At 41.5% G+C, this 14,443-nt stretch overlaps 1 protein-coding gene across 1 annotated transcript in view; it reads right to left on the reverse strand.

The window, feature by feature from the left end:
* Positions 1-14,443, reverse strand: part of cntnap2a (contactin associated protein 2a) — a 454,430-nt gene that overhangs the window by 39,891 nt on the left and 400,096 nt on the right. The window contains exons 19-20 of the mRNA XM_050057256.1: positions 5,877-6,095; positions 2,688-2,717 (exon numbers count right to left, since the gene is read on the reverse strand). Coding sequence (XP_049913213.1) covers positions 2,688-2,717; positions 5,877-6,095 — 249 coding nt within the window. The remainder of the gene's footprint in view (positions 1-2,687; positions 2,718-5,876; positions 6,096-14,443) is intronic.

Below are 14,443 nucleotides of genomic sequence, written 5' to 3' on the forward strand. Positions count from 1 at the left end.
GCTACAGACAAACACACACATTTAAAACACACCACACGCAGCGCACCTGACTTGAACAAGTCAATATAAGCATTAATGCTTAGCCTTGGGGTGTCGATAGCCATTCCTCTAAAGTGCCTCCATCGTCATTCTGGCCTTGCACCATTACAGTCTAACTACCCATTAACTTGGACAGAGTAGGGGTGTTAAATAGATTAATGTGCACCTAAATGACTATAGCAATAAACACACTCATAAACATGCACCCACAGGTATAGATTCAAACGTACACAAGCACACCCACAGAGGACGGTTACACTGTATGGATAAACACACAAAGTATGGGCGCACATACACACACACTATCATTAACAAGAGCCGAGGGGCATTTTAGTTATTAAAACCTCTCAATTGCATCCTTTGGATTACAGAGAAGTGTCCATTCAAGAAGACACGTTAAGGAGACTTGAACACACACTCTCGCACACACAGTCTCCTCCCTCGACGGCTGCGTTCTCACACACACACACACACACACACACACACACACACACACACACACACACACACACACACACACACACACACATCTGCTAGCTTGGCCACACAGGTATACAACGCAGATCTAATAAGATTACTAATACATGTACTTTGATTTTCTCCAGCCGATACATTATTCACATATCAGGATGCAGTCGGGCTTTCACACGCTGCCTCCACTTTCCATTTCCACAAAGGCTTTGACTTTTAGTAGACCTGTTAATTAATCCATTTTGTACCACTGATTGGCTGGAGGTTTCTGCCACCTGTTTACTCAGGTCTAAATCAGTCTGTGATTAAACGGACAGCAGGCTCTGAGGCCTGCTGAGACCAGGGCGGACACGTACACAGGCACGCACACACACATACAGTACTCACACACACAGGTGCATACGGCTTCTGTACGACTCACAAATGGTGGGTAATAGAGCCTGACTAAAACTGGCTCAAGTCAGCATTGGCTTATCACAGATGTAAATGTAAATGTTGGTAAATATGGTGGCACAGATGTAAAGCTGTGCAATAAAGTGCAGCGGGTTTATTGTTTTTTTTAAGATATACTCTGCAGGATTTTCATAAAAACAATGTATAGACTCATACACTCATATACAATCATCACTTATGAGCCCTTAGAAGTGTGTGGCGGTGGATTTTTCTGCAGACTCTACCTGAGTTTTCTTAGTTTCTATGTTCAGGATGTTTACGGGCGTGCACCTCCACTGCGCTCAGGTAAGGTCGGGGCTTTATAAAAAGGTAGCAACCAGGTGCCGGACCATAAGCAGCCAACATCCAAGAGACACGGTGCCAAAAAAAGAGCAAATAAAGTGAAGTGAACGCCAACCCTGTGTGAGGCAGTGGTTGGCTTTTACTTTCACTTTCTCAGGCGAGCATTACAACAATAACTGTCAATCCTGCATGGTTTACCTTTAAATATCGATGTCAGTATCAAAAATTGAGAATTGGTCAGGCTTTAAAGTACACACACACACACGCACGCACGCGCACGCGCACACGCACACGCACACGCACACGCACACACACACACACACACACACACACACACTTAGCACATCACTGCATAGCTACACAGGCATCCCAACATGAATACAGAAATTCAGACACTTTAGCGGTAATAAAAGTCGAACACATGTAGCATGTGTCAGCTCTCGCTTTATTTATGGGTGCGATGTGTGTGGCTCAAGGGCATGTTATCCTGTAATGCTGTGCTAATGAGGAAACATTTTATATTCATTAGGCTATACACAGTACACACACGCATACCCATATACACACACACACCGGGCAAATTAGCAATTAAAACAGAAGTCATAAATATGACCTTTTGACCTTCACTATAAATAAACATACACACACTATAAGTGTGTGTATGTTTATGTTAGTGTGGATTCTACATCATTAAGCACTGAATGTACTAGTGAATAAACATGCAATAGGCACTTCAGTACTGTACGCAGCTATGGACATACAGTATGCATTTATACGTGTGCGGACTCTTCTTTTAAGCCTGATCCAACCATGCAGATAATTCCCCATCAGGCTGCACATCTGCTGCACTGCTGTTTTTCTATTATCATTGTATAAGTGGGTTAATGGAATGATAGTATGTCCTGTTTCTTCAAGTTAGTCTGCACTTTAGGATGCAATTTATATATAAGTATTTTTGTTTCATACGGTCTAAATGTCATTTCAGATGCATTCCTAACCCACCGGCAGCTCCAGGGGGGAGATATTATCATAGAAATCCCATTTTACCAACCCAGTGCTTTATATCTGTTAGTTTACAGCAATGTTTTTTCCCCACAACTATCTCTCTTAAAGGTCCATAATAGGCTTGCTTCTGATGGATCACTGCACGCAAAATGTACTTGCGCACTGCAATAAGCCTCAGTCTACAGGCAGTCCTCACACCTGTGTATTAATGTATAGCATGAATCAAAAACAGCAACAGCAAAAGAACGTGAGCAGAAGATTAATCCTGGCTAACATCTAATTACCACGAGTCTGCAACAAAATTGGATGCAACAAAACACACTCAGTTTGAACTGTAGGTGAGGCCTGTATACATGTGTGCACTGCAGAAACCGAAGTTGTTATGTCTGCATCAATGTCACAGAGACATTTCATTACACTCATTAAATGTTACCTACTGTCTTGGCAGGTGAGCGAGGCTGGCTTCCCTGTGACAGGTGTCGCACACATGCAGTGAGTAGACACAAGCAAGATGTCGATCCACGGAGACAGAGGAAAAACCAAAGTAGGAAAAGAAAGACAAAACAAACCAAGCATGAGAGAATCGAGCGAAAAACATGCAAAAACATAAAAAAGTACGATAGCGAGCATTAATCAAGAGGGAGATCAAAAGAACAGATGGTGGCGTTAAATAAATAAAATGTGGCAAGATTGATAGTTATGTTCATGTTCGTATGAAGTGAATTGGAGAGCTAAAAGTTAACAGTGTGAAGTAAATGACAGCAGGCTGATGGTATAACATTTACTCTCAGGGCCATTAGAGCAAATGAGCCACTGTGCAGTAAACACTAAAGCAATCAAATGCTTGATGAGGAGCATATTGATTGAGAAAGAGAGAAGGAGATGATACAGCGACAGATATGAGAGCAAGGTGAGCAAAATACAGCTCCCTGGTGTACTCCCCTACTGTGTGATTATGCGAAATCATACAAACAGATAATTTTGATGGTTTTTAAAATTCTTTTTAGGCTTCTGAATTGCATTGTTGTTTTTTTTCTACTTCGCTTCTTTCAAACAGCCGCATCAATATCAATCTATATCAATCTGAGACGGCGTGCAAAGAGGCAGGGGACATTACGAGGAAGAATCGGGCGAGTTCAGACAAAATGTTGATGCCTGCGGGGCTCTTTCTACTCCTCCAAATCTCTCCATCAAACACAAAACGATCTTTTCTTGATGTCAGAGGCCGGATCTAAACCACTTCCCTTCAGTGGCAGGGTCACTTCCTGTGTGTCGCACTGTAACTGCTCAAAGCAATCCTCAAATGAGGATTAAGCAGGGATTAGAGATCAGATATGAGAGGGTGCTGACACTTCTGTGGCTGTTGTTACATACAAGTCTCTCCCTGCTTTCACTCCATCTTCCACTATCTCCTGTGTTTTGAGATACGTGTCACACGCAGCAGGCTTGAGCCGTCTCTTGTCTCCCTTCGACAGAGAAGTCAAAATACACACATGGAAATGAGGCAGAGGCGCTATCTGGAAGCCATTACGTTCCTGGATTCATAGCCGCGAGTCGCAGAGTGACGAAACCTTTCTCGCACCTTTCCATTTCCCTAAATGAAACTACAAATACACTGAGAGGCAAATTGGGACATGATAAGGTGAGGATGCTTCAGCAGCGTTCGAATCAGCAAAAGTGATGAGACGGTGAAATTATATTATAAACGGGGATCAGCTGGGTTAAGGCTATCACATCGGGATGCCTGATTGGAATTTGGAACAATCTCCTTTGGGCAGAACTTTTTCTACGAGATAGTAGGAACTGTGTGATCCGCCTCAGCACTTTTCCCTCCATCCGCAAATCCCTGAAACTATTTTAGCCCCAGAGTTTGGTTTATAGCGTTTTGACAGCTCAGCACAAAAGGTAGAATGAGACGGAGAAGTGAAAGCATAGGGAGAAAAGTGGACCGATCTTCTGCCATTTGAACTGCTGATGAGCTTGAGGGGCATTGTGTGGAGAGGAGGATGAAGCCATGAGGAGCTAACCAGACCGTCCAAAATTTAAGCATAATTGGTGTTATAATAAGGGCGTGATCTTTCTGATACAGAGCATGTGCGTGTGGGAAAGGGAAAGTCGGAGGGCCGATATCGTCCTTGTACAATAATAGTTTCTTAATCCAAAGAAATATAAATGCTGAGTCAAAGTATTAAAGTATGAAAGAAATGACCTCTATAAGTGAATTAAGTTAGTTTAAGTCACACGCCCTCGCAGCCAGCACAGAGGCTCAGTTTTAACTTTATTAAAACTCTGATCACTTACACGGATTAGTTTCCGACGACGTGTGTGTCCTCATGCATGCATAACATAAAACGTGAAATGGCTGTGTGTGTGTGTGTGTGTGTGCTGGATTAACATGAACTTAATTAGCAGTGGCTGTGGCTAAGCTGGACTGAAGCCTCTTTAGAAAGAACCCAGTGATTTCCTGTAAAGACAGCTACATCTTTAACTTCTAAAGACAATCAGACGTCCTCACAATGGACGTCGGCATCTGAGGGCAACATCACTGGAAATAAAGACAGCACAGAAGGTTTATATTCTTAAATTCAATCCAATTAAGATAACTTGGATGATGTGTATTTAGGCATTCCACATAAGAACTCGTAATTATTGTGCGTTTATCTCTTTGAGTGTCCATCCTACACAAAGCGGGTATTTAATGTTCAAATTGCAATCAAATGTGTGTATGTGAGTCATTCTTACACATAGCGGGTGTTAAAGGAATACTTCACGCCCCAAATGACTATTTGTATTTCAATAACTCACCCTGTGTGAAGTTAAACTTCCTGAAGAAAACTTAAGCCTCTGGTGAACGAAGAATCCAAAAAAACGGAGGAAATTTTTGATGAACTAAAGTGAGCGGAGGTAACAACAGCAAAACTTTATCGAAAGATCTGTTTACAAACTCACACACAACTTGTGCGGTATAATCCAAGTCAGTCGTATGCTTAGTGCCTCCCAAAAAAGCTCCAACTTAACTATGCTCTCCTCAATGCCAGACTCCATTGACAAAAACAGTGATTTTACCTTGTTGAAGATGGGAGCTGCTGGTCGACCACTGCCTCTGTTAGTAGTTTGTTTGTGTTACTGTGTGACCTTGGTGAGTCTGAGCTAACCCTATAAAACACTAAGGTCACACAATGACACAAACAAACTAACCCGACTGAGGCAGTGGTTGACCAGCAGCTCTTGTCTTCAACAAGGTTAAATTACTCGTTTTGTCAATGGAGTCTGGCTTTGAGGAGAGCGTAGATATGATTCACTTTTAGTTTGGTTCCCTGTCAGAAAGAACTGACTGTTTGGGAAGTACTGAGCATGCAACTGGATAAATGAGACTTGGATTATATTGCACGAGTTGTGTGAGAGTTTGTAAATGGATGTTATGTGATGATATAGTTTTGCTTTTGCTAAACTTACGATTTCAATTCATCAAAAAATTTTCCCTGTTTTTGGATTCTTTTTCACCAGAGGCATGTGTTTAAACAAAGTTTCGACATGAATTTAGCAAACACAGGGTGAGAAATTGATATATGAAATATTCCTTTAATTGTGTAGACTGTGTGGGCGTGTGTGTGTGTGTGTCTTACCCACGTAGAGCTGGCTGAACAGCTCCAGCCGTGTGTGTCCCTGTGCAGGAGCGAGCTGAGATACACGATATGTCTGATCCAACTGAAGAACCGACTCTTTGACGTTACGCTCGGCCATCACGCGATGCCACTGGTCATCGTTGAGGGGCGTGGCCGAATGCACCGTCAACTCCACAGGTCCGTTTCCAACGTCAAAGGAGAAGGAGATGACTTTAGGAGCTGCGCAGAGAGTGTGAGAGAAAGAACGAATCAGCTCACCTGAAGTCTTAGTTACAGAACTCATTTGTTAAACCACATGAAGCAAACATCACAACTTTCCAAAACCCATAACTCCCTGTTCTGTCATAGTCCACTCTGCAGGTAAATGTGCGTTCAATTTCTAATCTAATGGCTCATTTGTTTCAAGGCCATTCATTTGGCTTGTATAGATTTCAGCTCTGCAATACACGACTGCTCACAGCTTTGGACAGGACTAATCTCACAGACAGTCGATAGATGCCAGGAACTGTTGGTTTTGTATGACATGAAGTTGTATCGCAGCAGTTTCCATGCCCCCCCTCTCGCTAATCTTGATCTTTTTGAGGTTTCCCTAGTTTTGATAGAGAGATAAAAGCCAAGATTGAGAGAAAAAAGAGAGCTAGAGTTGAAGATAAATGACAGAGAGAGTGTGTAAATGAACAAAGTGAAGGGAAATGGATGAAAAATGAGGGCAAGATGGCCTTGTTTTTCTGCATGATTAATTTCCATCATCTTAAAGCAAGTGGATTTGTGTGTGTGGGTGCATGTGTGTGAGTGTGTGTGTGTTTGAGCTGTGCTATGGGGAATTATGGAAGCTGGAATGCCATAAACTTTATTGCTCCTGCGCAGTTTAGGAGCCTAATATTTTAACACACCAACAGGGGGCACTGTTATACCTTTTATGACCATGACAGGTCAAATGTTCAACGATATATCTGAATTACTCTGTGTGTGTGTGTGTGTGTGTGTGTGTGTGTGTTTCAGCCCACCACCTGTCCATTCCAGATGTTTTTGCTACTGCACTGGTGAGGTCACTGTCTGATGGCTTTTAACCTGTCTGTGGGGAACAGTGATCAATCTGTACACTGTGTGTGTATGTTACGACAGAAAAGGAGTTGAAAAAAGAGGCAGATAATGTGTGTGTGTGTTTGTGTGTGTTGTTATTTTCACCTCTACCTCATCTTGAAACAGTCAGATAAATAATCTCCACAGGAGCAGACACTGAAATGTCATTTTGGGACACGACTAAACAGGCATACTTGATAATATGCAGCCTCATATTAGGGCTGGGAAATATTGAGAAAATCAAATATGTTGACATTATTGTATCCTGTCGCACCTGCTTTGAAAGACTGGTATGGAGTAATCATGGAAAGCTGTGACTATGACTATGTCTTTGATGACCCAAAAGAACGAATCAAATTTGGAATCACTTGATTGAATTTGTAACCACATTATGAGCAGACTTTGTATGACACTACTAATGTTTCACCACCTTTTCCCTTCTTGATGGAAACAACAGAAATGTAAGCTCCATCAGTTCTAATATATACGTTTTTTACAGAGTGTGATGGGCATATGTACGTAAGATAAACATTAATACTGCGCACAGATTGAGGTTCAAGTATACAGACCTATGTGGGTTGTATACATGTAGATATGTGGGCGAATATAGATATGTATGTGTAAAGATGTGTTAAACAGGAATGTAAATATAGACAGTGAAGGCAGTTTGGTTGCACTGGGGCCTGTGGGGTGGGAGGGGCCCTTACAATTGATTCAGATTACCACCTTGAACCTACACCTGTGTTCAAAAAAGAGCTTGCGTTAAATTAAAAATGGTGCCATTTGCAACGGGCTAAATGCAAACCATCTCCGTCATGATTTTTGGTTATTTTTTCTAGACAGTAGCAATCTATAACAAAATGATATGCCTATGCTACATGAACTAGAAAAACCATGAATAAACTACATATATAAAAAACCTATTCAATTAATGAACAATTGTTTGGCGGCATGGTGATGCAGTGGTTTGCATTGTTGCCTCACAGCAAGAGGGTTCCTGGTTCAGACCCAGGGTGGGGGGTTCAAACCCTGAGGTGTGGGAGCCCTTCTGTGCGGGGTTTGCATGTTCTCCCTGTGTCAGCGTGGGTTTTCTCCGGGTGTTCCAGCTTCCTCCCACAGTCCAAAGACATGCAGGTTAACTGGTGACTCTAAATGAATGATGAATAACTTCTTATCCTCTTTGATATTTTTGTCACATGTACACAACAATGATTGTTGGGTAACATGTATGTTGATGTTGCCTAATGTCAAGTCTCTGTTTGATCATGTGACAAGACGATATGCTAGAGTACCTAGTTAGGTGCAAAACCTGTCAAGACTGACAAGCTGAGCACATCTGCAAGTCCAGCGAGCACTCATGATTGTTAAACATAAAAGCAGCAGTAAGAAAGGACAAGAGAGAGATAAACAGGAGGGAAAAAATAGCAGAGCTCCTTAAATCAGATTAATATGGCTTTTGTATAAGCAGCTACCAGTTGTGTGTGTATGTGCGCCTTATAACTAGTAACTAGCGTGCACTGTGCACCTCACGCCACTTGTGTATGGGGTCAGATCAGTCTCATAATATTCATTATGAAAAATAATATTTGTGAAGCAGAGCGTGTGCATTTCCGAATTTATATTACAAGTTTGCATAAAAATTATATTTGTGAACCAGAGCGTGTGCATTAGTGAGTCCGAAATACAACTGTGAACCAGAACATGTGCATTTGTGAAAAACCCTGTGTGAGTTCATTCATTATGAGACTGATCTGACCCCATACTTGTGTTAAACCTGTACATAAGGAAGAGTATACATGTGTGTACTCTGGAAGTGAAGATCTGGGACTGAGAAGTTTTCCTGGGGAGTTGCCACCCACAGCCTTTGACATTAATATAAAAATATTTATAGGATGGTGCACACTCTATAATATCTTTATGAAAAAATGAATAAATACATAAATAAAACCAGGAAAACACAACACTTAGGATATTACAATATCCAAGTCAAGACAATATATCGCCCAACTTCTTATGAATATATGTGAAAGTTGAGTGGCAGTTTTCTCATCTTTTCTAACTGCAAGACAGTGTTGGTTTAAATTTCTAATTTTATCATTAGAATTATACGTCATTGTTTCTGCCAACAACATCATGTGTGGACGAGAGGTGTTAAATGAACCCCAGTGTAAAATGCCAAAGGACTCTTTTTGCCTTGACCTGTGAAGTGAATGAAGCAACAATGAGAAAACGCTGAGGGAATTATTTTAGCTGCTCAGAAGACAATTTGCAGTTGTCAAATTAAAACCCAATTTGAGTCTTTCCTTGATGTCTGATACTACTGTGAAACCGCTGTATAAAAGCTATATATTCTGGGTGGTGCCATATGGTTGTTATTGGCACCAGTGTGCTGCAGTCGTAGAGATGATGAATAACCATTTCATAGCTCTGTATGTTACTGCTTCATTATGGCTTAATTAGGCTCGGATATTAGAGTGGATAATTATATGTAGTGGTCAATGGGGAAATGAACTTTCTTTTTTTCCCCCTTCGCCCAATCAATGTGCCCGGCTCTTTCCTCCTTTTCATATTTCTTTCGTCTAATTATCTTTTTTCACTCCGGTTATTTTTCCATTCGTCGAACTCTTGCATCTCTTCTGCCGTACACATATAGTTCATCTGCTTTCTTTGTTCTTTTGTTTGCATGTTCTTTCTTTTTATCCGTCCTCACAGTCCCCTGAGTCTATCCTCCCTTCATGCTGTATTGCTTCCTTCTTTCTTTCATGTCTTTATTGTTTGTTCATTTGTGTCTTCATTTACAACTTGCTCTCTCGCATTCACTTCTTACCCATCCCTCACTTTGCCCTCACTCCCTCCAATCCTTCCTTCCTTCCTTGATCCCTTCCTTGCAGACATTATCATGTCCTCTCAGATGAGATGCAAACACACCAGAAATCATCGCAGCAAAAGCCTGTCTGGATGTGCTGAGTGCATTAACCCATAAGATAAATCTGAAAAAGCGCTTAAACACTCAACTCCCCACAGTACACAACACACAGCAGCATGCAGACAAATCGACGCATGCACACACACAGTGAGGCACAGAGTCTAAGCCCTCTGACAGGCTTTAGTATGCTGAATTAATGATGTCTGTATGCACGGAGCAGGTCTGCAGGGCAGGGAGGAGCGACATCAGTTATTTTAAATGCTGAAAGAAAGTCACACATATATCAAAACACGCCAATAGAAACAAAGCAACAGCAAGGCTGCTATAGCAACGCAGTACGGCATGTGAGTGTGTGTATATGATTGTTTAGTGTGTTGTTTCAGCGGCATGGCAAAGCAAGATGGATGCCCTACAACTTTCTTTTTATACTCCGTCCACAGGCAGGAATGAAAACTAAAGTGCCCTCAGAGCACGGAGCTTGCCTCATCTATTTGCATAGCCGTGATGGATGTTATGAGCGTTAATGTGTGTGTGAACGTAATTCGGTGTGTGTGAGATACACTTGCACGTTGGCCTTGAGAAAACCCAGCAGAGGTTTTTATTTTTGCTATTTGTTTTTCTATTAATCTTTTAATATGGGAGCTGAAAGAGCCAAGTCCTAAATTATGCGTCAGCGCAGCATAGCCAAACAATGATAAATACTATCAGAGATCATGTGTGTCTTTGTGTGAGAGATCACTGCTCGTTTGGCCGTGCATATACGTGCATGTGTGTTTTTTAAATGGGAAGTTCCATTTTGTAGTTCTTGGCTATTTTAAGATGGCTGGCAGTGTGTTATCTCTTCGATCGCTTTTCTGTTATACTTGCTAATTCTTTGTTGTTTGTCTCATTTGCTTTGTTAGCCTTTTGCCCTGTGATTTCCACCCCTGGGACGGTCAGAACAGTCTGGCCCTTTTAAGGAGGGAAACTCTATTTAAGTGCGAGCCGAACTCAGAGCGCCACAGCGAAACCTGCCGCTGTTGACGCTGAAACGAGATTTAAAGCAACCTCTCGAAAACTAAGCATCTCTTTCTGACAAAAAGGCTCTTCAAATCAGACTTTTTCATGCTTATCAGCAAAAACTTGCTCACAATGCAAAGAATCCTGAGTGTTTCTCAGTGTGTACGTAGAACAGATCCAGTGAGATAACGATTCACTTCTGACGGTTTTTGAAGAGGAGTCTGAAAAATATTCGTAGTGGCGTCTGGTTGCTTTTCTCTTTAGCAGATAACTACATATTGCTTTACAAGTCAGAGGCATCTTTAGAGACGACTTTAGAAAGCTGAAGATGCAAAGACTGCTGCTAAACTTCAGATGTGAACTTTGTGTCTGTCTGGTCTTCACATAAAAAAGGCAATAATACAATTTTACAAGCTGAGGTCTCAAGCGGGAAAGAGCATTTCTCAGCTGGATCCCAGACTCAAAGTGTTTATAACCTTTGGGCAGGACTATCACTGAAATTGCAGCCACTTAAAGACTCAGAACATGGCACATACATAGTTTCCACTGAGCCACAGAGCATCCCAGAAGTCAAGCGTTTCTGTATTTAGGGACCTTTCTATCGGTCCTCAATCCTGTTACCACTCCAGTTCACATGGTTCTGAATATGTCTTCAATGCTGCCTCTCAAATGTGTCCATGCCTCCTTCTTAAGATTCAAAGAGGAATAGTGTCCACCTGATGGCTTTGAGTCTGCTGAGGTCACAGTAATGCGTGTTTTGTACAAGGTCGTGTGTGTGTGTGTGTGTCTGTAAGTGTGTGTATGCGCTTTGAGCTCCTGCAATGGCACAGCTTTGCTATTCTGGCCTAATGCTAGTCATTTCATGCCTTGACTGGATTGCAGCAGATACAGTTTTTGCACCAGCGAGAGGGCAGAGATTATGTGTGTGTTTATGTGTGTGTGTGCATGTCGTTTTGTGAGTGTGTGTCTAAATATGTGCTGTGGGGCAAAATGCAAGATGATAGCAAGGGAGAGGGGAGAGGAAATCGATGTGGGGGCATTTTGAGAGCCTCGGGAGACACCCATGTACACACACACACACACACACACACACACACACACACACACACACACACACACATGCCCTATCTCCTCTGGCCTGCTGTGCAGCCGTGACAGACTTACTGTATCTTTGTGTGTGTTTTTTGTGTGCATGTTTGGAAGACAAATACCAACACCCCATGGCAAAACTTGTACTGTACTTGCATGTACAGGAGTGTCAGAACATTGTTTTTCTGCAAGAATAAATGTGAGTAACACTGGGGTGTGTACATGACTTTGTGCAACACAAAGTTCAACTGATAAGAAGTGGGAAAGAATATAAAAGTTTTTAGGCCACAAACCAGCTGACATGATGTCATCCAGTGTAATGGCTTTAGAAAGCACTTTGGCTCAAAAATCATCCGTCGACTTTGTGTCTATTCACTGGATTGGCATCTTGACACAAAATGGCGGGCCAGGCACACCAGCAGGAAATGGTAAGTAAGCGCCTTTGACACCAAATGTTCAAATCCCTTTGAATCCCAATGAAATGCAATTAGTTATCTATCGACAGCCACGCTGTGCCAGGAACCCCCTTCACAATGCAGCTCTGTGATTAAAATGAAGCCAGAGATTTTAACATTCTTGATCAGTGCGGCTCCGCAGAGGCCGCTGGGATGTTAATTTGAGCCACTGGAACAAGATCACAGAAACCTACTGCATGCCATGTCAATCATAAGTCTCAGAAAGGACTTAAGAGAATGTGAAATGGGGTGGTGCAAAGCTGTCCCATTTTTTGGGGTATTTAAAACGCTCATCTCCTCTGTCACCATCTCTCCCATTTCCTACTTACATTTGACAGTTTTCTTTCTAAGAGCCTTTATGTATGGCATTATGTGGTGAAAGCAAAATATGCAAGTCAGAGTCAAGTATCAAGTCTTTGATTCAGAGTCTGAGTCAAGTCTCAAGACTCCAATGTCTCTGACTTATTATATCTGTTCCACCACATAGGTCTTTTGGACATGCAGCTATATGTGACACGTACTGTATGTACGCTTATTGTTAAGTGGTAACCTCTAGTGGCTATAGTGATCATGACTGGAGCAAAGGAGGATTGAGTCATGTGACATAGTATAAAGAGCCCCAAAGTACGCATAGGGAGCATGGACGGAGGTGGTCAGGGTGGTGGACGGGTCAAACACAGGACTTTCACCAAAGAGACAGCTGTTTGTGTCCCATGTTAAACCAAAAGTTAATGTTGAGTTGTTTCAACTACGTAACACAGTATGTCATGTGACATATGTCACATTAGGTTATATCATTAACAAACTTACTTTTAACCAAAACCATGATCTTTTAAGATCAAGATTATTTTTGGAATTCTGCCTTTATTAGATAGGACAGTTTAAAGGGGGATTTAGGAGCCTATGCTGTAGTCTACGCACGTGGTGTATGCGGTTGTGAGCATTTATACTTGTGTGGTGGGTTGCCTGTGTCACTTGGCACCTCCAAAACACTAGTCAGCAGTGGGGTTCCTGTGAAGTGCTGTACAGTTTAGTTAATTCAAAACACACATTAAACATGGCTTAATAGTGAGAATCTCAAACACAAGTACACAAATCAGCTTCACTATAATTCGCTGCATTCACAGACACAACACTTGTCTTTATCTGGACACATTTTCCCCACAAATACAACATGCTAACGTTATTAGCACAAGCCTATGACATTTTACATTGTATAAATTAGCCTAGCAGCTAGCAGACTTTTCCTCTACTCATATGAAGCCAGGGACAACAGCAACAATTAACAAAGGTAACGTTACAAATTTGGGTCCTTTACAACTCACAAGGTTCACTGACAAAACAACTGTCTTATACTAAACACGTTTTCCAAACAAATATAACATGCTAACGTTATTAGCACAAGCCTATGGCATTTTACATTATATAAAAATAAATTAGCCTAGCGTCTAGTGGACTTTTCCTCTGCTCATATGAAGCCAGGATAAATCACACACAGGACTTAAAATGTTATTTTGTGGAGGCTTTATTGTCTTCACAATTCATTGTTTCTTATCTGTGAAATTACAGTAAATAAAAGCTAAAAAGGAAAATGGTTTCAGCTTACAAATATAGACAAGAGGTCTGCGTCGCCTTGACGTGCAGTTACATTTCTGGGGATGTGCATGCCACTGTGGCAAGTACATTGCCTTTGTATATGGGACACCTGCTCTGTCCACTAAGCAACTAGGCGCCCCCCCAAACTACGATCTTTTCTGAACTTAAGGAAGTAGTTTTGGTGTAACTGCTATCATTAAACAATGTAAACCACATGTGTAAAACAGAGGTTGCGCTAGACTTTTTCGTCACCGGTCATTTTGACTGACAGGGTCGTAAAATTCCGGTCATAATCTATTTTTACCGGTCATTTTAATTTTTGTTTTTAAATGATAATAAAGATATTCAAAGACATTTAGTTTTCATTCGTTCGTTTTTAATAAATCCAACAAGCAAGTTATAAAGTGTGCATTAATAAG

Source organism: Epinephelus moara, chromosome 11 (assembly GCF_006386435.1).
Source record: "Epinephelus moara isolate mb chromosome 11, YSFRI_EMoa_1.0, whole genome shotgun sequence".
In the NCBI taxonomy this organism is placed as follows: Eukaryota; Metazoa; Chordata; class Actinopteri; order Perciformes; family Serranidae; genus Epinephelus; species Epinephelus moara.